Source organism: Salvia miltiorrhiza, chromosome 5, assembly GCF_028751815.1.
Source record: "Salvia miltiorrhiza cultivar Shanhuang (shh) chromosome 5, IMPLAD_Smil_shh, whole genome shotgun sequence".
Taxonomy (NCBI): Eukaryota; Viridiplantae; Streptophyta; class Magnoliopsida; order Lamiales; family Lamiaceae; genus Salvia; species Salvia miltiorrhiza.
Genome location: NC_080391.1, coordinates 25,784,734 through 25,810,292, shown reverse-complemented (window position 1 = coordinate 25,810,292; position 25,559 = coordinate 25,784,734). Strand labels below are relative to the sequence as shown.

At 39.1% G+C, this 25,559-nt stretch overlaps 1 protein-coding gene across 2 annotated transcripts; it reads left to right on the top strand.

Moving 5' to 3' along the window:
• Positions 1 to 22,242: 22,242 nt before the first annotated feature.
• LOC131024260 (uncharacterized) lies at positions 22,243 to 24,525 on the top strand. Of its 2 annotated transcripts, XM_057953781.1 has the most exons (3): positions 22,245 to 23,252; positions 23,382 to 23,764; positions 23,852 to 24,525. In XM_057953781.1, exons 2-3 carry the CDS (start codon positions 23,390 to 23,392, stop codon positions 24,269 to 24,271), a joined length of 795 nt encoding a protein of 264 aa, XP_057809764.1. In that variant the 5' UTR covers positions 22,245 to 23,252; positions 23,382 to 23,389; the 3' UTR covers positions 24,272 to 24,525. The 2 variants fall into 2 exon arrangements, with proteins under 2 accessions (XP_057809765.1, XP_057809764.1); XM_057953782.1 differs by having other exon boundaries at positions 22,243 to 23,764.
• Positions 24,526 to 25,559: the final 1,034 nt, after the last annotated feature.

The following is a 25,559-nucleotide window of genomic DNA, read 5'->3' as shown; positions in this document are numbered from 1 at the left end:
TCACTATATATTTAGTTTTAGCGAAGTATATATATAAATCTTAGTATAGTTTTAGATACGAATGGGTAGGGGCCCTTGTCGCCAAATCATAAATTCAACTGTTAAAGGGTTCTTGTCTTGATGAGGCCCCATCCTTGATGAGATTATACTAAACTACAATTCTTTTAAATATATATACATGTAGATGATTATTACAGCCCTTGGTTGATATTTATCACGAGACGATAAACTTGCATGTACTCTGTCAAGCTTAATTCATCACTCAAACTTAGGCAATTTTTTTTTATTATTAATTGTTAGTTATTTGGCTGTGAAAAAGGTCATGCAATTCATGCAGCATGGACTGTTTAGCAAATAAGAGAAGCTGGAGGAGTGAAGTGCAAAATATGCATATCTGTTGAAAGTGATGACATGGGAGCTGTTCTGCTCAGGCCGTTGGATCTGCTAGCCAACCTTCTACGGTTCAAATCAAGAGCTGCAGTTAGATTAGCTTACAACCTTTTACACTTTACATTTTGTATCTCTTATTAGTTACTTCTCAGCTCAGATAGGTTAGAGTTTTGCTGGTTGAAGAAGAGAAAGTTTGCGAGTGATTTTAGAGTGATTCTCATCGCGTTTTGAGAGATTGTTTTGCAGCTGTGATTGCTGTGATTTCATCAATAGACATCAAGAGTTCACCCTTCCGTGGATGCATGTAGGATCTTTAGATTCGAACCACGTAAATCTCCTTTGAATTTCTTATTGATTTCTTTAGTATTCTTGTTGTTTTGCTTGTTCGTGGATTGAGTGATTTGTGTTTTCTTCACATAAATTAATCATATTAAATTCAAAAATTTAAAAACCGCACAACGATAAACTCGAATTCATGACATCCGACTTTGAGAATTAATCACCTATCGCTAAACCAATACACGCACACAACTTAGACAATTCTTAATAGGTCATGTAGTCGAGTATATATTGAATTATTGTAAGTTTTTAATTCTATCATAAACTATCAATTGCGACCAATTAAAATCATGGACAAATATTTCAATTTTCAGTATTGAAAACAGAGTAAAATCGTCGCGAATTTAATGTCGATTTGACGTGGAAATATGCGTAAAAATCACATACTATATATTTATTTGTCACGTAACTCCAAAATGATAGTCTGCATGCCCTTTTTTGTGTTTTTAAGAAAAATTAAAATTGAGCTTAGGTAATATTAATAAAAATTCATTTTTACGCATGTATTTTCACGTCAAATCCAACTTAATTTTTAGGCATTGAAAAAATTGTCCGGTAATGAAATTGCATATATAATTTGTTTATACATTTATTAAAACAAAACATTAACGGTATATAGAGCTAAAAAAATGATGACATGACATATATATTTAAATATTCGATCTTCGACCTTCTTAGAGCATTTGTAGTGAAGAATCCATATGGGCTCTTAAAAATGGTTATAATAATTTAAGAGCTCCTTTCTCATAGTGGGGGAGCCTTCACCCGGACTTTTAAAATTTTCTTTTTATTTTATTTTTTATTTTCAATGTTATTTTTAATTAAATTTAATATTAAATTTAGCAACATAAATTTCATTAAAATAAAAATTTACCATTACATTGGTTGAATATTAAAATTATATTAACATAAAATTAAAATCCTAAATTAATGTAAACTAACAATAAAAATCTAAATTATTCCATTGCGATGTCTGACGTCCTCAACCTGCTTCAAGTGCAACTCGGCCAAATCGTCGGGATTCATTTGTGAGGTGTCCTTACCCATGATGATGCCATTAGCGAGGTCCTGTTGAGTTTGGGAGAAAATACACATGACTTTCTCCATGTTTTCTATCGCCTCGATAGCTTGCTTCTGCTCGACGGACGACTCTGCCTTCTTCTTGCCTTTGTCTTTCTTCGACTCCTTTTGACTTAGGGCCTCGTTGAGATGCTTGGCTCCCTAGAAATCGTCGTGTAGTGACCATTAGAGCTCTTTGAACATTTGGTGGAGTGGACATCATCGCCAATAGATGCAAATTTTTGACTTTCGTGGAGCACATTCCAAGCATGTGGATACTTGAACACACCATCATGCTCGGATGCGTACAATTCTTGCTCATCACTAAATGTCGGAGGTCCAATTCGCTCGGCACTTGTCGTAGATTGCCTCCCAAACCTTCACGTCCTTTTGGACACATTGGAAGTGCGACTTGATTTATTTCACGTCGCGTGGAATGGTGCCTTGGGGCCGTTGCGCGTTGTATTTGGTGACGATGGAGCCCCAATATACATCACCCTTTTGGTCGGCTCCGCATAAAAACTGCAGACGATCGTCGTCTCGGCCGGAGTGTAGCCACCTCTTTGTTTGGTGGTCGCCGACATGGCCGCTATCTCCTCCACCTCGGGCTTCGCCGCCGCTGCAAAGTTGGCGTTCAAATTAATTCCTTTAAAACCTGTCGTTGGAGCGGCGTTTAATTCTTAAGAGAATGGGGAGAATGCTCTGTCGGACGAACTTGGATTTCCCATAGAGGGATTTTGGGGTGGTTATTCCACCAATTTCCCTAATTATCATCCATTTTTTCTAACACAATTTAAATGAAAAAAAGATAAAATCAAATAGAAAGGAAGAAGAGGAAGATGAAGAAGAATATTGTATGAAATTGAATGAGAAGTAAAAAGGATATAAAAAATGCAAGAGAGTCGTTACCTTTCTTCAATTAAAAAAATAAAAAAAATCAATAGTTATTGACATTTTTTTTTCTTTTAATCTATGAAATATTGTGATTGGGCTGTGCATTGCACGCACCCAACCGAAAGGGAGTTTGAACCGAACGCGGAGGATGAAGTCAAGCGTGGGCTTTGGGGGCGTGGTATTGGTGGGGGGCTCGGCCGAGCCCAATGCGCACCGACTCTCGAGCCCCCTACTATGGATGTTTTATGTATAACTTAACCTCATAGTTTGAAATGTAAATTTAACGTACGATAGATGAAGAGTCCAATTCCTAGTTTTGTCATAAAACCATAATGTCACCACGTGCGTGTGTGTGTGTGTGTGTGGAGGGAGGTTCAAATGAGAACCAAGTTTTAAAATGAGTACGGAGAACTATCCTCAATCCTTGAATCATGAATATCAACGCGAGTCCCCCCACTATGGATGCTTTATGTATAACTTAACCTCATAGTTTGAAATGTAAATTTAACGTACTTAGATATCGAGTCCAATTCCTATTTTTGTCATAAAAACATAATGCCACCTCGCTCGTGCGCATGTGTGTAGGGGTGGAGCAAAATACTGAAAATTCGGTATACCGCACTTACCGTACCGAAAAAATACCAAAATTTTGATATACCGTAAATTTTCGTACGGTATTGTACCGTACCGAAAATTTTCAATACCGTACGAAAATTTTTGGTACGACAACAGTATCAATTTTCCTTATACTGCGGTATACCGATACCGCGGTATTTGCCGAAAAATCGGTATATACCGGTAGTATATACCAAAAAAACCAGTATACAGTCAGAATGAATTATATATATATATATATATATATATTTAATTAGTGGTAAGTTAGTAAAAATATTTTTTTCATAATTACTAAAAAATTAATGACAACTTATAAAATATATATTTATTAATAATTAAAAATATGTAAATAAATTGAATAAATATAAAATAAATTGCATCATGTTAATTTAACTAAAGGACTTTGAAAAGTATACAAGTATATTATATAACTATACGAGTATGAGCTACATATATATCTATATTTATATGTCTATATACTATAAGGGCCAGTTGGATAGCTATTTGAGATAAAGAGTGATAAATTATTAAATTGAGATTTATTAAAAAAGAAAAGGAAAAAACATCCATTGAAAGCACAAAAACGCAGACTAAAGGCACAAAACTTGAAAAGAGAAGGAAAAACTAAGTAACTTAATATTGAAACTAAGGATAAAGAGTGATAAATAAAATCTAGTTAAAATAATATGGATTGTGTGAAATTAGTAATGTAGTTTAGTGTTTGATAGATCAAGATTAAAATCTAGATAACTTGAATTAGTTGTTTGATAGATCAAGATTAAAATTTAGATTAAATAAGCAAAGGTAAAAAGTTACTATTTTAACCTCATATTAAATTAATTGTTAAATTTATTTTATTTTTTAAAAGGAAAAATCTAGAATTCGGCAGTCCTTATCTCCAACAATTCCAATCTCCTTCTTCCCCCGACCCACCTGCACACCGCGCCGCCCCTGCCTCCAGCCTCCCCCGGGCCCCAGTGCCGGCGTTCCTCCACAACCACAGCGTCGTCGTCGCCCATCCTTTCCCAACAAAGATCTAGAGTTTAGGCTCGATTTCTGCGTGAGATAGCAACCTTACCCACCACCTGCGCACCGCCCCGCCACCCCCTGCCTCCCCAACCACAGCGTCGTCGCCCCCTACCTGACCATTTTCAAAGGCGCCTCCGCCTCTTTCTCTTCCTTGGAAACTCCGGACTCGGCGGCAGCGGCGGCGACTTTTGGCCGTGGGATTCTGAGCGGACCATTTCATGTAAGTTCCACCTTGTTAGAAAATCACAGCAACAATGCCTCTTCCTCCTCCTTGGAAACTCCGGACCCTCCGATTTTGATTCAGAAACCAATTTCACAAAACCAATTCACACAAACCAAATTCACAATCCCCAGAAACCAAATTCACGAAACTAATTCACCAAATCAATTTCGCGAAACCAAATTCAATTCACAAAACCAATTCACACAAACCAAATTCACAATCCCCACCGGCCGTGGAAGCTAGAGACTAGAGAGAGAGAGAAGAGATGAGGGCTACAGGCTGGCGAATTCAGCGGAGGCGGTAGTATCGACGTCTTTCATCGATGGTCGTCGAGCAAGAATAGAGAGCAGAGAGGCGAGGGAGATGAAGGTGGGCGGTGATATCCGAAGTGGCGGGCTGCGGCGGCGCTGCTCGTTAGGAAGGCGGTGATCTCTGGAGAACAAAAATCTCCCACGGCGCCCACCCCTTCCCCCGCGCGCTGCCCTACCACCCCTGCCTCCAGCCTTATCCAAATTCGCTAGGAATCACTTTCGCCCAAATCATACGACAAGTTTTACCAGGAAGCAAGGATTTCAAGTTGAATTCAAAGGGTAAATTTGTAATCGTGAAAAATAATCAACATTACTGTAGAAGCGTGAAAACATAACTGGGGGTGGGCGTGAGTTGTAGTTTCTAAGGAGAACAGTAGATTTGATGCGGGCTTGAAGTTTTATGCGGGCCTAAGGTATTATTTATCACTCCTATCAAACTATGGAATTTATGTAGAAATACTAATTAACTCACCCAATAACTCCTATCAAACTGGGCCTAATTCTAATTCTAGAATAACTATATCTCTAGATAAGTTACATCCATGTTATATAAAATATTAACTAATAGTAGATAATAATAAGTCATATACATAAATTTTGAAAAGTAAATAAATTGAGTAAATATAAAACTCAACAATAATTACAAGATCTAGTATACCAGGTTATTGATGAAACTAGAATATCAATATATAGTCAATTATAATATATAACTATATAAGTGTGAGCTATATAGTTATATTATATATATGTAGACTATAACTATAATTCTAGACTAAGTTAATTTTAGGGATGTAAAGTAAACAAATTGAATTGAAGCGAATATTATTGGATTCGATTTATATTCGTAAAAATAATTGCATATATATTCCAAGGGTTACTCGTATATCTTTCAAATTTTATTTGCTATTCATATTCGATATGTACAAATATATGGTAAGGCATGAAACGATATATCAATAATTTCGGTATACCATAAGGTATGATATGCCGACTTTCGGTATGATATACCGCACTATCGGTACGACATCGACATGAGAAAAGTTCATACCAAACTTTGCGGTATGCCGATCTTCGGTATACCGAAAAGTACGGTACGACAACCGTATGAAAATTCTCATACCGCAATTTACGGTATGGTATATGGTATGACGGAAATTTTTTGGCATACCGTACCGGTCCACCCCTACGTGTGTGCAGAGAGAGGTTCAAATGAGAACCAAGTTTTAAAATGAGTACGGAGAACCATCCTCAATCCTTGAATTATGAATATCAACGGTGAATGTATCATTTTGATGGATGGATGCACCATCTGAGTTTAAATTTTAGAGGGAGCGAAATTTTTATTTTTTTTATTTTTTTAAAATATAATTAATTATATAGCGAATGCAGTAATTTTATACGCCAATGCTGCATTTTTCTAAATTCTCATTTTAAATTGTGATTTTCAGCGTAACCAATTCACGTGTGTGTGTGTTTTGTTTGTTTGATATATAGTACCCTACTTGTAATGATGGAACTCCAAACGTTATAATTGCACAGGAAAAGAACATATACATCCAAGACAAAATTATTGAATAGTGGATATTTCCTGAGCTCAAAAAGATTTTGAAATCATTCTCACACAAATAATTGTTGACGGTGGAAAGAACAACTACACTGCATTTTCATTTACAATTTTATGCACATTAATTTGTATCAACATAAATGAAATACATGAATGGTCTAATAGAGAGAAAATGAACAAATTAAAGAAACCCATCGGTAGAAAACAATTGAATTAATTAGATTTTGAAAAAATATCAATATTTTGTTACAACAACGTCACACTTTTTATTGGTTTTTAAAAAAACACGTCACACTTTTTATTTTTTAATATTTTGATATTTATTTATTCAACAATGTCACAATCTAAATTCGATCATAAAAAAAATCTACATGACACATCGCATCTGATTTGAAAATTTACGCTATATATGCTATAATGCTATATAGTACTCTCTCCGTCACAAACGAAATGTCCTGTTTTTCTTTTTGGGTTGTCCCAAACGAAATGTCCTGTTTTCTTTTTTGGCAATACACTCTCTCTATACTTAATATTTAAATAATTTCCATCAACCCACTTTATCTACTTTATACACATTTCTTAATCTCCGTGCCGAAAAGAAATATGACACTTCGTTTGGGACGGAGGGAGTATATATTTTCACCTCATACCCTTTGTGTCATTTGATTTTTTCATAATGCATAAAGTTGAATTTTGTGATATGATTGGAAAAACGAAAAATATAAAATTATTGGAAAAAAGTTCGAATTGTGAAATATAAGAATTTCCTCTGACTTTATGATTAGGGCTGTAAACAAACCAAGCCGCTCGCGAACTATTCGGAGCTCGGCTCGAAAAAAGCTCGTTCAAGTTCATTTAGAGAAGCTTGTAAAATAAACAAACCAAACTTGAGCTTAGTAGTATTCGGCTCGTTAGCTCGTGAACATGTTCGTCAAGTGATTCAGTTTGAAAAATATAAATTATTAGTAGACACAACTTATATTTATCCATTAAAATTAATAATAATTGTATTAAATCTCTAATTAATTTTGTTTGTTATAAGAAAATAATTAATATATTTATTATTTTGAATAAAATAATTTATTTTTAAAATAAAATAATCAATATTTTGAATATATATATAAATTTAGAAAGTTTGTATAGGCTCGATTAGGCTCGTGAGCCGCTCGCGAGCCTCAAAGTATTCGGTAAGTAAAGTTCGGGATTCGATTCGATACTAAACAAACCAAACTTGAGCACATCACTATTCGGTTCGGCTCGGTTCGATTACACCCCTATTTATGATCACAAGCAAACTTAGAATCCTGCGCTACGTGTAGAATATGGTTCCACAAATTCATTTAAAGCAGCATAGATAAATTATAATGCCATGATTTATGCATCTCTTAGTTAAAAAAGGGTAAAATTTTCCTGCAATCAATTTTATTATAGTACTCCCTCCGTCCACGAATTAAAGCCCTACTTGCACTTAAATTTTTGTCCACCAATTAAAGCCATATTGTGCTTTTTGTACCTTTTTACTTTTCTCCTTTTCCTATATTTACTACCATTTGCCACTAATGGACCCACCTTACAACAACTTTATCATTTTTATATTCTATATTTATTACACTTTATCACTAGTGGACCCACCACACAATACCTTTAACACTTTAGTCAACTACTTTATCACTTTAGTCAACTACCCTTATATTTCCTCCACAACACCTTTTTTAGCTTTCTTAGTCTCCGTGCCCACCCTCAAATGGGGCTTTAATTCGTGGACGGAGGGAGTATTTTTTTTCCCCCAATGAAATGGGCTTATATGAAGCCGCGATGCACGGACCCAGGTCTCCATAGCCACCACCTACAATTTATGTCGGAAGAAGGTATAACTTCCAAAGAACCAGTGTACAACCCTTCAATGCATGCTGCGTTTGTCAAATCATGGGATTTAAAAATTATTTTCAATCTTAATTCTTTATTGGCGAATCTGGGTGTTTGGTCACATGCGATTTCAACGCGGTTTCAGTTTTATATAAATGTACGCTTCCTTTGGTTACACGCTTTTATTTTATTTTATACTATTTTAATTATTATTTCGTTATTTTTACTTACCAGTAGTATTTGTTTTTACCTCATCTGAAATGAATAATGCGGTGACTTTTAATCATAGTCCCACACGCAATATTTAATTTGGGTGACTTCGAAGAATGCGATTCTCAGTCCCATAATTTACTAAATCTATTTTTTTTTTTTGATCGGGCAAAGTCATGTTAGATGTTAGTAGTTAGTTCCCCATCCACTCCAAGAACCACCTTATCTCTCCATTCACCAAACTCCACCTTATATCTCCAATCACCAATTCGTTCCCAAGAGGGATCGAACCCGGGTCACTTCACTTAAGTGAGGACCCGGTGGCCAGTGGGCTAAGCCCCCTGGTTTAATTTACTAAATCTATTGTATCTTATTCTTAATTTGTTAAATTTTAATTATTTTTTAATATTTTAATATAATTTTAAAATAATTAATTAAGGTTAACTTATTTAGGGTTTATAATTATTTGAATTAATAATTGATTTTTTGGGTTAAATTAATTCAAAATTAGGACACATAATTTTTTTCTAATTTTTAATTTTTAATGATAAATATTAATTAAAGTTTATTATATAATAATATTTTTTATTTTTATAACAAATAACTACTCCCTCCGTCCCACTAAAAGTGGTTTGTATTATATTTTGGGCTATCCATTATAAGTGACATATTTCCATAAATGAAAAATTTTAACCCTTAGAAAAGGTGTAGGCCCTACCACTTTCAACTCATTTACACTTTCTCTTTAATTCTTGTATCGAAAAGTTTTGAGCCACTTATAATGTGACGGATATAAAATAGACAAAATAAAAGTGCGACACAGTATTACACAGTAAACTGTGAGACAAAGGATCTCATCCGAACTTCAAGTAGAGTCATTTTAAATATTTTCTCATGATTAAAGGATTTTTATAGATTTAAAATTTGAATGCTAGCTTCCGATTTTACGTCTTGGGTTGAAATGTCAATGTTACGGTAATCATCATATTAGTGCTAGTAAAATCGCACGTATATGCCAATCCTTTTATCATTTTGTATGAAATAAAACAAATATTAGGAATTTATTAGAAAATAAATCCTACATTTGTAGATTAAAATATATATTGAATGTTAACAATAAATGATAATAAAATAATAATAATTAAAAAAAGAATTGAAAATTTAGAATTAATACTATTTGGAAGACACATTAAGTTGATTTTGTATTGAATCTCACATCGAAAAATGTATGTTTCTCTACAATGTGAAGTGCAATATAAAAAAGAAGCTACATCAGCGTTTGCTGATTATTTTTTTGGCGATATTTTTTTAATCCAACAACACGAACTTAGTGTTCGTCTGATTTTTCCCACGAGTAACAATTCCGATCAAAGCAAAACCAACCTGACTTCCACATAGCATATTATCGTCTACACGGCGCACGCGTGTCAACACTATGGACTAAGGACAAAACGATATTGTATCCTAACTAAAAATGATGTTGTTTTCCATAGAATTGAAATGATCGCACTTGCATTATTCATTTAAAACAACAGCGTTTAGAAGAAGTAAAAGTTGTGTCGTTTTGATAATAAGCCGATTCAGCACTAAGTTCGTGTTTTTGAATTATTTTTTAAAAAGGTTTGCGGGAAAAATCAGAAAACGGCTGAAAGTTCCTGTATTTACACGCAAATAACCTAAAAATAAAATACTCACAACCCACAAAATAAAATGGTGAAAAATGGGTGAGTGGAGAGAGGTGAGGAAGCGAGGGGTAGGTCGTCCCTTTTCCGAGAGCTTTCCGGCGAGGCATCAAAATTACCCAAACCCTAGGAAACCAAACCATCTTTATGTGAGCAGAGATGCTAAACCAGGGTGTCATCACAATGGTTCTAATGGAAGAGGGAGTAAGAAGGATGTTACTGAAAATTTGACCACTTTCTTTTTCAATAACATTCCTGAACATTGTAGCATCGACTTCCTTCGAAGGAAGTTTGGGACAGTTCTCAAGCCGGTGGATCTTTTTTGCCCAAGGAAAAGAGACGTTAAAGGTAAACAATTTGGCTTTGTGAGATTCGAAAAGGTGGTCGACCAGGAAGCTTTGCTAGAGGAACTCAACAAGCTTTGGATTGGGAGTTACAAGGTTAGAGTTTTCAAACCAAGATTTGTTAGGAAGCCAAAGTTTACAAAAACGTCATTTGATTTCGGAAAACAAAAAGAGGAGCAGTGGAAGGAACAGAAGAAGTTGGTCATAACGGATTCCAAGAGGAAGGCGGGGACATCGTTTAAAGAGATCTTAACGGGAAGAAAAGACCACAATCTGATAGCCGGCGAAGACATACAGTATCAAACGACGAATCAGGAAAAGGAATGGCTTCATGGAGCCTTTTCAGCTTATATCAAAAATGATTTCTTGTGGGAAGAAATTGAAGATGAAATTAACGCCGAATGCGCCGGCAAGATGAAATTGAGAACGATGGGAGGGAACCTAGTTCTTCTTCACAGTTGCAGCGACACATCAACTGAGGAGACCCTGAAAGAGTTGGATGAATGGAGCTCGTTCTGGTTTCAGTGGACGCGACCGTGGAATTTTGTGGATGTTAATCTACATAGAATGGTGTGGACAAGGTGGAGCGGAGTACCCCTTCATGCATGGAGCCCCAGATTCTTCGATACGGTTTGCTCAAAATTTGGCTTGGTTCTTAAGATTCAAGAAGAGACTAAAGATAGAGTAAGATTAGACGTCGCGTTAGTACAAGTCTCTACTGGTTTGAAGTCGATTAACGGACTTTATAGCTGCAGAATCGATGGTGCGAGTTTTCTGATTCGTATTGATGAGTGTACTGAAAATCTTATCTCAAAACCGGAACGGGTCGATGATAGAGAGACGTCGGAATCAGAGACCGACTGGACGTGGGAAGAAAGTGGCATGGCACCGGCGGATGCTCTGATCGGAAGCGATGACGAGAAGCCGGACAAGGAGGCCGACGTTACAGTAACACAGGAGCGAGAAGCTTTGACTTCTCCACAATCTCACGCATGCGTTCCAATAATCGAAAAAGACAAACAGGAGATGGCTGCTGAGAGATTTCCTAAAGATTTACGCGGCGCTGAGAGATTCTCTAAAGATTTACGTGGTGCTGGGCGGTTGCTTTCTGAAAGTGAAGTAGGGCTGACTATTTCTTCAAGTGGGCCTAAAAGGATTGAGCCCACTAATTCCACTAATAATTCCACTTTCGGACAAAGCCTACAAGATGGGGTGGATGACAGTGCAAATGGGTCCCAATCTCCAAATAGGTGTCCTGCTTTTTCTGCCACTGATTCGACTAAACAGAAAAGAGGGAACAATATATTAGATATTGGTGGTGAAAATACTATCGAAGAAGCAGTTTTAGACACTTCTGCTTCGTCTCTTCTTCGATCATCTCCAGAGATACCGCATATAGGGCTATTGGGAGCACCGATTCTTACACCCACAGAAGGTAAACTGGATGAAGTAGAGGTGGGTCGTTGCTGCGAAGATGATAAAGATCGACAGGTGGAGAAATCAACGGCAGGTGAGGCCAGCGTTGGGAGTGGGTCTGAGGAATACTCATCTTTGGGTCGAGGCCTTCAAGACAATCAGAGTAAAAATCGGAGGAGTAGAAATATGAGAAGCAGCAGAAGCAAGAACAACTTTATGTCTTGCAATCATAATAAACAAAATCAGAAAAGGTTTTATAAGAAAGACGAAAGAAAAAAATGGGGAGAGTTTATAGCAGAGATTGATTCAACAAAAAGTTTCGACAGAAATGGAAAAGAGATCGTCGATAGAAATTCACCTAATCTTAAAGGGGGAAGGGCGAGTCTATGCGAAAATGAAGGAATGGAGATTTGGGATTTTGCAAAAAAATTGGGTTTTACTAGCAACCTCAATGAGGAAGAGATTGCACATCAGATAGGGTATCAAAGTGAGAAGATAGAAGCAATCAACGGTCTATGAGACGATAAAAGGGAATTATGAATCTGATATCATACAATATCAGAGGTCTGGGGAGTAAGGTGAAGTAGAGAGCAGTGGGAGATTTGATCAAGCTTCACAGAATTGATATGATTTGTCTTCAAGAAACTAAGATGGAAACTTTCCCCGAGAACATATGCAACGCATGGTGGGGAACAGATAACTACGAAATTGCTGTCAGAAATTCAGAAGGAAGATCAGGTGGCATTCTTAGTGCATGGAATAAAGAGGTCTTTGTGGCAACTAGCAAATGGGATACCAGAGGTGCTGTTATTGTCAATGGAATCTGGAAACAAGGTAATAATCGATGTTGTTTCATAAATGTTTATGCTCCTTTGGTTGGTCAGGAGAAAATGATTTTATGGGATATGATTAGTTCTGTTGTGAACCAAAATGTGGATGTCAGTGTTTGTGTTCTTGGTGATTTTAATTCTGTGAGACAGCCGAATGAAAGATGCGGTAGGGGGGCGGATTTTGGTTGTGCTGACATGAGGGCTTTTGACTCTTTCATTAGAGAGTGTGATTTGTCCGAAATCAGCTTACAGGGGAGGAAATTCACGTGGTATCAACCTAACGGAGCATGCAAAAGCAAATTGGACCGCTTCCTTGTTAATGATTGTTGGTTGTCAGTCTGGGAGTCAACGTTCGGTCGGGGGTTACAGAGATCTGTGTCGGATCACTGCCCAATCCTCCTTTCATCAAAGACTATTGACTGGGGACCGAAACCTTTCCGCTTTCTCAACGCGTGGACTTCTCACCCGGAATTTCTTCAGGTTGTGAAAAGAGTTTGGGAGGGGTGTTCTGATAATGGTTGGGGCTGCTTTGTGTTTAAGGAGAAACTTAAGAGGCTCAAATTAAAGCTGAAGGAATGGAATAAATCTTCTTTCGGGAACATTGATCACAGAATACAATCTCTGAAAGATGAACTACAGGAATTGGATGTCCTCGATGATACCTTTGGGTTGGATGAAGTTGAAGTGATGAGGAGAAACGAGATTAAAGCTCAGATCTTTCTTATCATCAAAAACAAAATTAGCGTGCTGAAACAGAAGGCAAATGTTAACTGGATCAAGGAAGGAGATGTCAATTCCTCTTTCTTCCATCGAGCTATTGTGGGACGACGAAAGAAAAATGAAATTGCAGGTCTTATGTTCGGAGACCAATGGATTGAAGATCCAACCTCGATTAAAAGTAGAGTTAAAGATTCTTTCGCATCCTTCTTCAAGAAGAAAGGGAGAGTGTTACCTGGTTTTCCACCTGATTTTGTCAACCGAAGACTGTCGGAGGAGGAAAGACAATGGCTTGTACGACCGTTTGGGGAAGAAGAAATCAAAGCAGCAATTTGGAAGTGTGAAGGAAATAAAAGCCCAAGTCCGGATGGATTCAACCTCACTTTTTGGAAAGAGTCTTGGGAGATTATCAAGGAAGATCTTCTGAGGGTGATGGGAGAATTCCATACCAATGGAAAAATCCCTCGCGGGTGCAACACGTCTTTTATGGTTCTCATTCCCAAAAAAGGAGAAGCTTGTTCGTTGTTGGACTATAGACCAATCTCATTGATCAGCAGTATGTACAAGGTTATCGCCAAGACTCTTACTGAAAGGATGAAAGGTGTTATGGATTCAATCATCGGTGAGAATCAAAGCGCTTTCATCAAAGGGAGGTTCATTCTTGACGGGGTAGTGATTCTGAATGAGATGATTGCTGAGGCGAAGAAAAGGGGCATCAGTAGAGTATTTATGAAAATCGACTTCGCCAAAGCATATGATTCTGTGGAGTGGGATTTCATCGACGTCATGCTAGAGCAGCTGAATTTTGATCCCCTGTGGAGGCGGTGGATCACAGGTTGCTTGTCTTCGGCAACGGCAAATGTCTTGATTAATGGTTCTCCATCTGGAGAGTTCTGCCTCGAACGGGGACTACGTCAAGGAGATCCGATGTCTCCGTTTCTCTTCCTTATAGCTGCTGAAGGCCTTCATCTTCTCATCGAACGTGCTGTCAATCAGCAGTTACTCCATCCTGCCGTGATTGGTAAAGAGGAAGTAAGAATCTCTCATCTCCAGTATGCAGACGATACAATTTTGGTCTTCAATGAGAAGGAAGAGAATGTGATCGTAGCGAAGAGAATTCTCAAGTTTTTTCAGTTCCTTTCCGGTCTTGCTGTTAACTTCAATAAATGCAGTTTGGTGGGTCATAGGATGGGGGAGGAAAGTATTTCAAGGATGGCGGATATCCTTCAATGCAAGATTGGAAACTGGCCCTTCAAATACCTTGGAATTAAAGTTGGGGCCTGTTGTAGAAGCGTGGTGGACTGGAAATTCCTGGAGGAAAAAATTAAAAAGAAAGTGATCGGATGGAAGAATCGAAAGCTATCCTTGGCAGGGCGAATTACCTTGGTGAAGGCGGTTTTACAGGCGATTCCTATCTACCAATTGTCCTTTTCGTACATTCCTAAGACAACAGCAAAGGTGATCAATTCTATCTGTGGTAAGTTTCTGTGGGGGGGGGGGGGAATGGGGACTCAAAAGCAATCTCGTGGGTGAAATGGAGTGATCTTTGTGCCAAAAAAGATGACGGCGGTTTGGGCTTTAGGAATTTAGAAAGTTTCAACAGGGTGTTGGTGTTGAAATGGATTTGGAGGTATCTTGGGGGAAAGGAGTTGCTGTGGGCAAGAATTGTGAGATCGATTCATGGTGACTTGGAGTGGGGAGAGAAGGGTATGATGTGTGCGGGAGTTAGAAACGGAAAAGGAGGATGGTGGCCGAATATTGTGATTACGGGGGGGGAACATAGTGGTGGGTGGTTTTGGGATAATCTGTCTAGAGATGTCGGTAATGGTCATAATACTCAATTCTGGTCGGATAGGTGGGTAGGCGATAAACCTTTGCGGTTTGTTTGCCCGAGGCTTTTTCGCTTGAGCATTAATGAAAAAGCAGTTATCCGGGATTATGGGAGATGGGAGGACGGGAAATGGATATGGGATCTTAAGTGGAAGAGGGAATTGTTCGGGAGAGACCTTGGGGAGCTAAACATTCTGCTATCGAATATTTCTTCCTTCTCTCTGAATGCAGGAATGACGGACGGCTGGAAATGGAAGGCAACTACACACGGAGTCTTCTCTACGAAGTCGGCTTATGACATCCTGATGGAAAGCGCGGCCAATAGATCCATGTCGAACATTGCAAAAAAAGTTACTTACAAGGTGTGGAAGGTTCCAGCAACTCACAAGTCTAAGGTTACTGCTTGGAGGCTTCTTCAAAATAGACTTCCGACTTGTGACGAACTATTGAAGAGGAATATTCCGATGAGTATCGAGGAGAGTTTCCGCTGTTCGTGCGTGGCAAATCTGGAGACAGCAAATCACTTGTTTCTCCTTTGCCCCAAAGCGGGGATGGTTTGGGATGAGATCCAGATTTGGCTCGGGATTAGTACGGTCCGGCCTCAAGGTATTATCCATCATTTCCTTTCTTTTTCCAATTTGGGCGGCGGGAAGAAGAGATGTTTGTTCCTTAAAGCATTGTGGATGTGCACTATTTGGCTTCTCTGAAAAGGAAGGAACGAAGGTCGGTTTGAAGGCAAGGTTTGGGAGATTCATCCTTTGGTTCAAGAGATTAAAACTCGACTTTGGAGTTGGAATAAAGCATTTAAAATTATTGAGCTTGATGTGAGCCTCAATGTGTGGTGCTCGTGTGTTTTGTCTATGATGTAGCTTGTCATCTGTGACCTATGATCTTTGGTACCTCTGGTACCCATTTAATATATTCACTTTTTCTGACCAAAAAAAAAAAGTTGATTTTATATTTAATCTCACATTGAAAAATATATAGGTTTCTCTCCACTGTATAGTACACTATTAATAGTGAAGCTACATTTTAGTTAAAATTAAAATTAAAAACTTAAGTTTGACATGATTTTTATAAAAAAAAATCAATTATAAATAATATATTTTTTTAATGGTACGTGTGATACATACACTTTCTCTCTCCCTCATGCACCGGACACGCAATTGCGAGTTCGCTTCGCACCGGCAGGGCGCGACAATGGTAGGGGGCTCGCGCGAGCGAGCTCGCGCCCGCTTCATGAGCCCCGTTGGAGATACTCTAATCATATGTGATTTTTTTAACTTCAGATTTTATATTTTTAATAATTTAAATTCCAAATTTATATATTTTTCTTTCATGTCTTCTGTTGATAGCAACTATATATCTTTTAGAACTCTAGTAATGATAATATATCATTTATTTAAATTAGTTATTTTATGTTAACTAGCATTTGCACTTGTGCAATGCACGCGAAATATCTTTATATTTCTATATTTATATATTAATCGATATCAACTTAATTATCATATTTATAAATATAATAAAAAAATTAATTTTAACTAAATATATTTGAGCTGAATATTGAAAAAAATAAAATAATTAAAGAAGAATTTAAAATAATAAAATTTGATATTATGAAAATAAATAAATAATTAAAAACAGATATATTCAAAAGAAGATGAGAGAGAGAGAGAGAGAGAGAGAGAGAGAGAATTTTTTAAATTTTAATCTTTAAATAAATATAACTTTTACATTTCAAATTAAATATTTACATAAAATATATGATTAAAGCCCTTATCGTAATCTTTAATTTGATATGCATATTAAATAGTATTTTATAATTAGTCGAATTTCACAATTTTAGAAAAAAAAATAAAAAATAAGAAAATAAAGAAAAAGGATATAAAAAGAAAAAAAAATATAGTTTACAAATAAATCATCAATTTTATTAAAATTACAAAATTATCATTTAATTTGAAATCCATTTAATTGTGAAACTGATTTCAAATTAAAATTTGTCTTTTTAAATTTACAAGAAAATTAAGTGAGACTCATAATTATCGAATCAAATAAGTATAAAAAGAATATGAAAATATTATTCAATATATTATTTGTAATGGAATTATGTGAAAAAAACAAATGAGGTAATATTAGAGCATAAATTGTTTCATAAAAAAACCATGGTTAATAACCTGTCACAAATTGCATTGTTTAATATCTTGGGGTTGACACACATCTATTGTATCTAGAATGTCAACTTAAAAACAATTCATTGTTCGTAATTTTTTACCAATAAAAAATATCTCTCAGATATATATTTTTAATTGGTGTTATATTTCTCTTCTCCAATTTCTTGTAGATGTAGATTTTGGACACAAGTCTTTGTCGGGAATCCGGATGACGATTGACGGTGTTGGAAGTAATTTCATGGCAATATCCACAGTGGAGTAATACTCAATTTTTCTCGAAAATGCATAATTATTTGAGAATTATAGGAGTTTTAAAAAATTAATTAAGTGTGTTGTACGGTAAATAAATATAACATTTTTATTATAGTAATAAAATGATCACTACAAGAAATTATGAGTGAAATTAAGCGAAACTTACAGTAATACTAAATGAAGAATAATAAAATATTATTTAATGGATTATGTGGGTATACTTACTTAAAAAGAAAATTAATATACATTTCGGATATAAATAAAAAAATCTATAAATATACATTTCAGGAACAGATAGAATAATAATAATAATAATAATAATAATAATAATAATAATAATAATAATAATAATAATAATAATAATAATAATAATAATAATAATAATAATAATAATAATAATAATGAAGAGGAGGCGGCGGCGGCTTGTGTCCATTTTGACAATCGCATTTGATTTAATACGGTCGAGCTATATTTAAATTTGATCTCATAAATAGGGATGACAATTTACATGTGGGTAACAAATATCCACGAGTACCCAATCCTAATAAGTGCGAGTTTAAGGGGAATTTGATATCCACGGATAGCTTCGTAGTAATAATTCACTATCCATTTAGTTCGCGAGTATGAGTTTGGATATATACGATCCATACCTGTAGGGGGTGAATCCGACAATTACGGAAGTGACGTCAGTCACGTCAGGATCGACGGGCACTAGCAACCTGAGACCACAAGTAACGTTAGAGCCCTCCGAAGAGCACCGGTGGGGGTGTCGATGGAAGGGCCTCCGACGCTCAAGTCAGTGAATTGATATAAGTAATAACGTAAGTAACGTAATGACAATAATTAAACGATGGAGAAGAGAAAGAGAAAAGGTAGTAATAAGGGAGTTCTCCGGATGATCGGGATGAACCAGTAGTCGGAGGCAGAGCTAATGAGCAATACGGATCAAGGGGCGACGGGCGTCGGAGCTAGCGGGACTAGTCGGACGATCGGAACCCTCGAGTGTTGAGAGCGTGGAGGCGTAACGGAAGAGCGGGGAGAGCGGAAGATCAACAGAGTGAAAGGTCGTAAGTATGAGTATCAATCTCAGTGACGGCGTATCAAGGGGCGACGGTCGTTCGGGCTAGCGGGGCTAGTCGGACGATCGGAACCCTAGAAAGTTGTAAGCGTGGAGGCGGAACGGAAGAGCGGGGAGATCGGGAATGAGAGATCGTGTGCGAGTGCAAGAGTGGATATGAGTGATTGTCGATGTCTCCTTTCATTAGTGAGTTGATAGATATATATGTTGCGGACGTGCCGGGAGGCGGCTAGGGTTAGGGTTTTGCTAGAATTCCCGTTACCACCCTAGCAGTTCCGACTTCTTAGGAAACGTTCTCCCGCGACTCTCGTCTGACCTGACCACCAAGTAACTGGCACGTTTAGGGTTTTTTTTCTGCGGCGGTTTCACGTACCTCCCGAATATAGGTTAGGCTTTGGGCCTTGTGCTATGAGCGTGATATGAACCGTTTTATCCAGCTAGCCCGTTGGGCCTTATAATTTTTACTAATTGGACTATTACGAATAATGCCCACTACAGTTTGTCCCCCACTCTCTAGTCAGAATTGTTCTCGACTGGAGAGTAAAACTATTGAATAGCTTGATTCGCTGTCGGGGTGATCTGTAAATTCTCGAGTGGAGATTTTCCCGAATCTGTAATTTTGCGATAACATATTGATTCAGGGTATAATAAATGGTCCGCATGTATTTATTTCTCGATCTTGTAATTTGTTAGCTTTGTAATTATATGCAACTGTGCATATTAGCTTTGGGCTAGAATTTTTAATGGCCCGTGGACTATGTAAATTGGCTTCCTATTTTCGTGGGCCTGGAATTGAGTTGGGAGGGCATTCCTAATCGGCCCATTTGAATTTTAGGTTTTCACTTGACCACAAATGAAGGGGGCGCCGCTTATAGGTTAGGCTTATGAGAGGCGACTGCTATTGCTACTGCGGATGCTTCGACAGCGGCGGAGTTCGGCGCACGACGAGGCGGCGCGGCGGTTCGCGGAGGCGGTAGTTGTCAGCGGAGCTTTTTTACCACCTTTCTTTCCGATGTCTTATCCCGACTCGTTTAGCTTCTTCTTCTCAGGTCGGGCTCCTACTAGGGCGCCGGAGACCGAACCAGTTACTTTGGTCCAAGGCCAGGGGGAAGGACAGAGCAAAGGTCAGGTCCCGTTTTGTCCTGCTCACCAGGCCGTTTTCGTATGACTTCGTCGGAACGAGAAAGAGGGGAGACGCCTTGAAATGTCGTTGCCTTTAGGGGCAGCAGTGAGCCATGGTAGTTTCGGGAGAAGACGATGGTGACCGGAGAAATTGGCGGGCGTCCCTTGTCTGCTGGATCTGGCCGGAGATTCGAGGCCGACTCAAAGGTCGGACACAGCGATCTCCGTCGGATATCGGGTAGAGGCGACGATCGAGGCCCTGAGAGAGGATAAACGAATTTGTGTAAGTGCCGCTTATCAGGCTGTTTACAAAATGTAAGTGTGTCCGAGAGCTCTCCGATCCCTTTTTCAAATTCTTCTCTTCTCATTTCCTTTTATTCTCGTTTTTGTTGTAGATCTGACGAATTTGACCGGAGATGTGAGTGGCGGCCGGCTCTTTCCCGGCGATTCTCGGGCAGTTTTTGCGCGGTCCGACGGGACGAGAGGTGAAGGTGGCGCTGGTATGAGCTGCGGCGACGTAGGCTTCGCCGGATTCTGGAGATGACGGCGGCAGTTGTAGAATCGAGCGGATCTTTTTCTGCCTTCTTCTTCTTTTTTTTTTTTTTTTTTTTTAAATCTTCAATCTTTTGAAGATTATTGGAGAGTATTGCTCATTAGAGCTGGAGATAATCAGTGTAAAATTTCGTTGGATGAAGATGAATACCTAATGATATTATTTCTTGTTGATTTATTCAGTTCGCCGTATTTTTGTTATTTCTGGAGTTGAAACATATTTTTGTTATTTCTGAAGTTGAAACGTAGATTTGTTGGATGATAGGGTCGATAGGGTAGAGCCCTGAAAATGGGGATTTTTGATGCAGCAGGTTGATGGGGTCAAAATGCTTGAAAGAGTGTATTCAGTTTGTCCCCCATTCAATAGTTGAAATTCTTTCAACTATCGAGTGCAATTTATCTTGTAGAGACGTCTTTTGCGGTGCTTACGGCTCTTACGGCTCTTCCATAGTGAAAGAGAGTTGGAGGGTGTTGGGTCTTACGGCTCTTACGGCTCTTACATAGTGAAAGAGAGTTGGAGGGTATTGGGTCTTACGGCTCTTACGGCTCTTACATAGTGAAGGAGGGTTGGAGAGTATTGGATCTTACGGCTCTTACGGCTCTTGTATAGTGAAAGAGAGTTGGAGAGTATTGGGTCTTACGGCTCTTACGGCTCTTATATAGTGAAAGAGAGTTGGAGAGTATTGGGTCTTACGGCTCTTACGGCTCTTACATAGTGAAAGAGAGTTGAAAGGTGTTGGGTCTTACGGCTCTTCCATAGTGATGTAGAGTAGGTGTCGTCGGATCCTACGGGACCGACGGCTCTTTCATTGGGAAGCGAAGTGGGAGTCGTCGGGTTCTGCGGGACCGACGGCTCTTCCTATTGAAGCAAGGTGGGAGTCGTCGGGTTCGACGGGACCGACGGCTCTTCCATATTGAAGCAAGGTGGGAGTCGTCGGGTTCTACGGGACCGACGGCTCTTCTATATTGAAGCGAAGGTCGGCGTCGTCGGCTATTATGGGACCGACGGCTCCTCCACAATGAAGCAGGGTGGGAGTCGTCGGGTCTACGGGACCGGCGACTCTTATATAGTGAAGCGAAGTAGCAGGTGCTGTTTTTGCCAGTTAATGTACTATTTATATATTTGTGGATGTATGTCTTTTTATCAATTGTGGTGGAGCGAAAATTTTGAAGTCCGCCACCATGTCTTCATGTTTTTTACCCTTATATAGTGGGGAACTTGTCCCCCATTCTCCCACACCAAACAATAGAGATCTTTGGGAGCATTTGGAAAAGAAGTAGAGAGAAGATATTTGGAAGGCTTTCAGAGGTTGGTCTTTTTCTCTCAACCTTCTTCGAATGTTCTTTACATGTTCTAAGCATGGATACTCATAATCTTCGTCGTATTGTGCTTTTGAATGACTTCGATTATTCGTTTGTAGAAATAGTGTTTGATCCATGCAAGTAATTTTACATGCGTTCTTCTAAGTTTGTAGAATCATGTTTTTCATTTTTCTAAGTATAATTGGGTGCTTCGGGTTGATACGGTTGAACTCTTAGCGCGTAGATGACGCCCCTTGGAATGTTTATGTAGTCACTTCATATCTTCGGGGTGTTACGGGTGTCGGTCCTTTACATAAACTGCTTCTAGTACACATGTAGCTAAGCGGGTAGCTTGCGATCGGGCGAACCGGTCTATCGAACTTTATATTATTTATTTTTTGCAACTATGTCGTCGGGTGATCGGGGTAATACGTTTACTTGAACTTTTAGAATTTATCCTGTTCTAGGATATCTGCGTGCTATGTTGGGTAATCGGGGAGGTTCGGTTGGTTCATCGAGTAGGATGCAGCTCCCGTCTGATGATATAGACTATTGTGCTGACGAGAGCGCGGACATCCCGGATCGAGAGATTGAAGTTTGGCAGGGTGATCACGGTAGTTACGATGGTGGTAGTGGTTTTGGAGTTCACAGTGAAGGGCTCATTCCAGAGGCGGTGCCAGTAATGTCGTTCCTCTTTAACGATAATCCCGAGTCATTCTTCAAGGACACGCGGCAACTACACGTCCTTCGGAAGTCCTACAGTATTCCGAATCATGTCGCTCTTCATGCTCCGGGTAGGCAAATGCGAGCAAATTTCTATGCTCCAGGATGGGTGTGTTTGTATCAAGCACCGTTCGAACAGGGAATGCGGCTTCCTCTACCCCGCTTGGTTATTGATTTTTGCCATTATCATTGCCTTTCGCCCGGGCAACTTACGCCAAACTCTTGGCGGTTGTTATTGAGTTTACAGGTATTCAGTGAATTACATGGTTTCGACATCTCCATCGCCGATGTAAAGAGCACTTATAATCTTCTGAAAGTTCCAAAGGACAAAGGTCGTTACAAGTTATGTAGGAATAAAGGTTGTGAGCCTTTGATTACGGACATGGATGATGGTGAAAGGGCTTGGAAGAGTAAATATTTTTTCGTTGAATACGGTGCTTTGTGTATTCCGGAAGGGAAGAGAGTCCCTTCTGTTTGGTCTAATCCTAGTGAGTGTTAGAATTGGTGGAGTCTTTTATGCTTCTCATCCTCCTCTTTATGCTATTCTTTCTAACACTTTGATTATCTTTGTGTGCAGGTTGTTTGAAAACTATCCCTGTAGTGTTGGATTTGGTTGAACGGAACAACCGGTTTCTTCAATACCCTGCTCCGTATCGGAGTTGGAGGGTTATTCTTCACGATTTGAACATTAAGCAGTCGTCGATTTGGGCTCAAGTCCCTGCTCCTCCGGAAGGTACATTCATCCCTAAAACTCTTGCTGAAACTAGTGTCGTGGTAGGTCTCCGCTCTTTGGAAATTTTGCGGGTGAAACAGGCTTATAAAAATTTGGCTGAACTGACCCCGGAGCAACGAGTATATGCAGACGATTGGATGGCTGAATTGAAGTTTCACTATAATCCGAATGAGGTCGACACTGACGCCTTCGTGGCGAGACAACTGAAGAGGAAGAAGAAGAAGCAGGCATCAAGCTCGAGTGTGCCAACAGAGCTGCCTATTGCGACTGATGCACCGCGATCTGACGTCCTTTCCGGTCGCTCCTCGCGGAAACGGATTCCCACACCTGATGATGGTTGCTTATCCGATGGTTCTGTTCACGTAGTTCTACCTGCTGGTGCTTCGGTTCATACCGAGTACAACGCGCTGTCAGGTCAGCTCGAAAAGCTCTTACTTGAAGAGGATCGAGCTGTTTTGAACAACTATGGGGAGGATGAAGCCTATGACGTGTTCGCCTCTTCGGCCTTCGCGGTAATAAAACTTGTCTCTTGTTTTCATTTTTCCTTTGACATGTTATTCTTATTGACTAACTTGTGGTATTTTGATATCTTCTTGTAGCACTATCAGCATGCTATCTTTGTGAAGCAGGCTAGGCTTGAGTACAAACGGCAACTACAGGATGTTCGTGCTGCTAAGGCTAGGATAGAGAACGAGCTTGTGGAAGCTCAGAAGTTGGTCAAGCAAGGCCAGGCGGACCTGGAGTCCTTGGAAGCGTCTCTTCAGGCTCAATTGGCTTTGAAAGATGAGGAAATCAGTCGTCTGAAGGCTGAACTGGCGGAAATGGAGGAAAATCGGGAGCTAGAGCTTACCGATGCTTGCCATGAGGCTGTACTCAAGTCCCGGGCTGATATGAGTCAGCAGGTCTTGGACGGGTCTTACAAGACTTGGGACAACGCTGAGAACATTCGACAGTGGAAGGCGTATCAGGACAAGCTCTCCGGGGTGGCCACTCCAGACGACGTTGATGGCGACGCATGATATTGTCATTTCCTTAACTTTGCTTTGGTTGGGCGTATGTGCCCCTAATATCTTATGTGTAATTTAAGTATTCGTGCCTTTAGACTTTGTTAATTTTGCATAGGGTGTATGCATCCTTGGATTCTTATTAGTTTAAATCTATGCCATTGGGCTGGACTTAAACTTTTTATTGTAATCACGAGAATGATTTTTCCGGAGTGTCCGGATCGCCGGGGGGTTTGCCCCTTGGATCGGCTATATATGACTGTTTTATATTCGAGTGTTTGTATATTTTCTTTACCTATTCGGACTTAACTGTTGAACCAAGACAAGTAGATGTGATACGAGTCTCAGGGCTGCGTAGTTGAGCGCTTTTCGAGCGGGGCTGCGTTGGGCAATCGAGCACTGTCGGGTAGGGCCGAGCCGGACAATAATATTTTTCCCCTATGTTTTCCCCATTTAGACTTAGTTATTTAAACTTAAGGCTAAATTCAGGGCGTTCAGGGTAAGACGGGTGTGCGTCTTTGTCCTGCAAATTTTTCTCCCACATTTAGGCTTAGTTATTTAAACTTAAGGCTAAATTCGGGACGTTCGGGGTAAGACGGGTGTTCGTCATGTTCATGAAAATTTCTCTCCCCTATTTAGACTTAGTTATTTAAACTTAAGGCTAAATTCGGGACGTTCAGGGTAAGACGGGTGTGCGCCGTTGACCTGAAAATTTTTCTCCCCCATTTAGGCTTAGTTATTTAAACTTAAGGCTAAATTCGGGACGTTCGGGGTAAGACGGGTGTTCGTCATGTTCATGAAAATTTCTCTCCCCCATTTAGACTTAGTTATTTAAACTTAAGGCTAAATTCGGGACGTTCAGGGTAAGACGGGTGTTCGTCTTGTTAATGAAAATTTTGTCCCCCCATTTAGACTTTAGTTGTTTAAACTTAAGGCTAAATTCGGGACGTTCGGGTTGAGACGAGCGTTCGTCTTGTTAATGAAAATTTTGTCCCCCCGGGTGAGGAGGGGGTGGGGGGGCTGCGCTCCTTAGAGCTGCCTACATACCCATTTAAGGGATCAAGCCCGAATGTAGTTCTGACCTGCATGCAAAGGTCAGTAATCGTGTAGTAAATTGAGTTGATCTCGGAAGACCTTTTGAAATAAAGTAGAAGTGTAGGGATCAAGCGTGATACTGTTTGAGATGGATGGCGTTCCAACTGTTGTTGATGTCACGTCCGTCTGTCGATTGCAACTTGTATGCTCCATGTCCAACCACTTTGGTGATCAGATATGGTCCTTCCCAATTTGGGGCTAATTTGCC

What these genes read in the sequence shown, in the direction of transcription:
- LOC131024260 (XM_057953782.1), top strand. Translation starts at nt 23,390, where the DNA reads ATGGCTGAATTGAAGTTTCACTATAATCCGAATGAGGTCGACACTGAC. An exon ending in TCGCCTCTTCGGCCTTCGCG is followed by an intron (nt 23,765 to 23,851) that starts GTAATAAAACTT and finishes ATCTTCTTGTAG; the next exon opens with CACTATCAGCATGCTATCTT.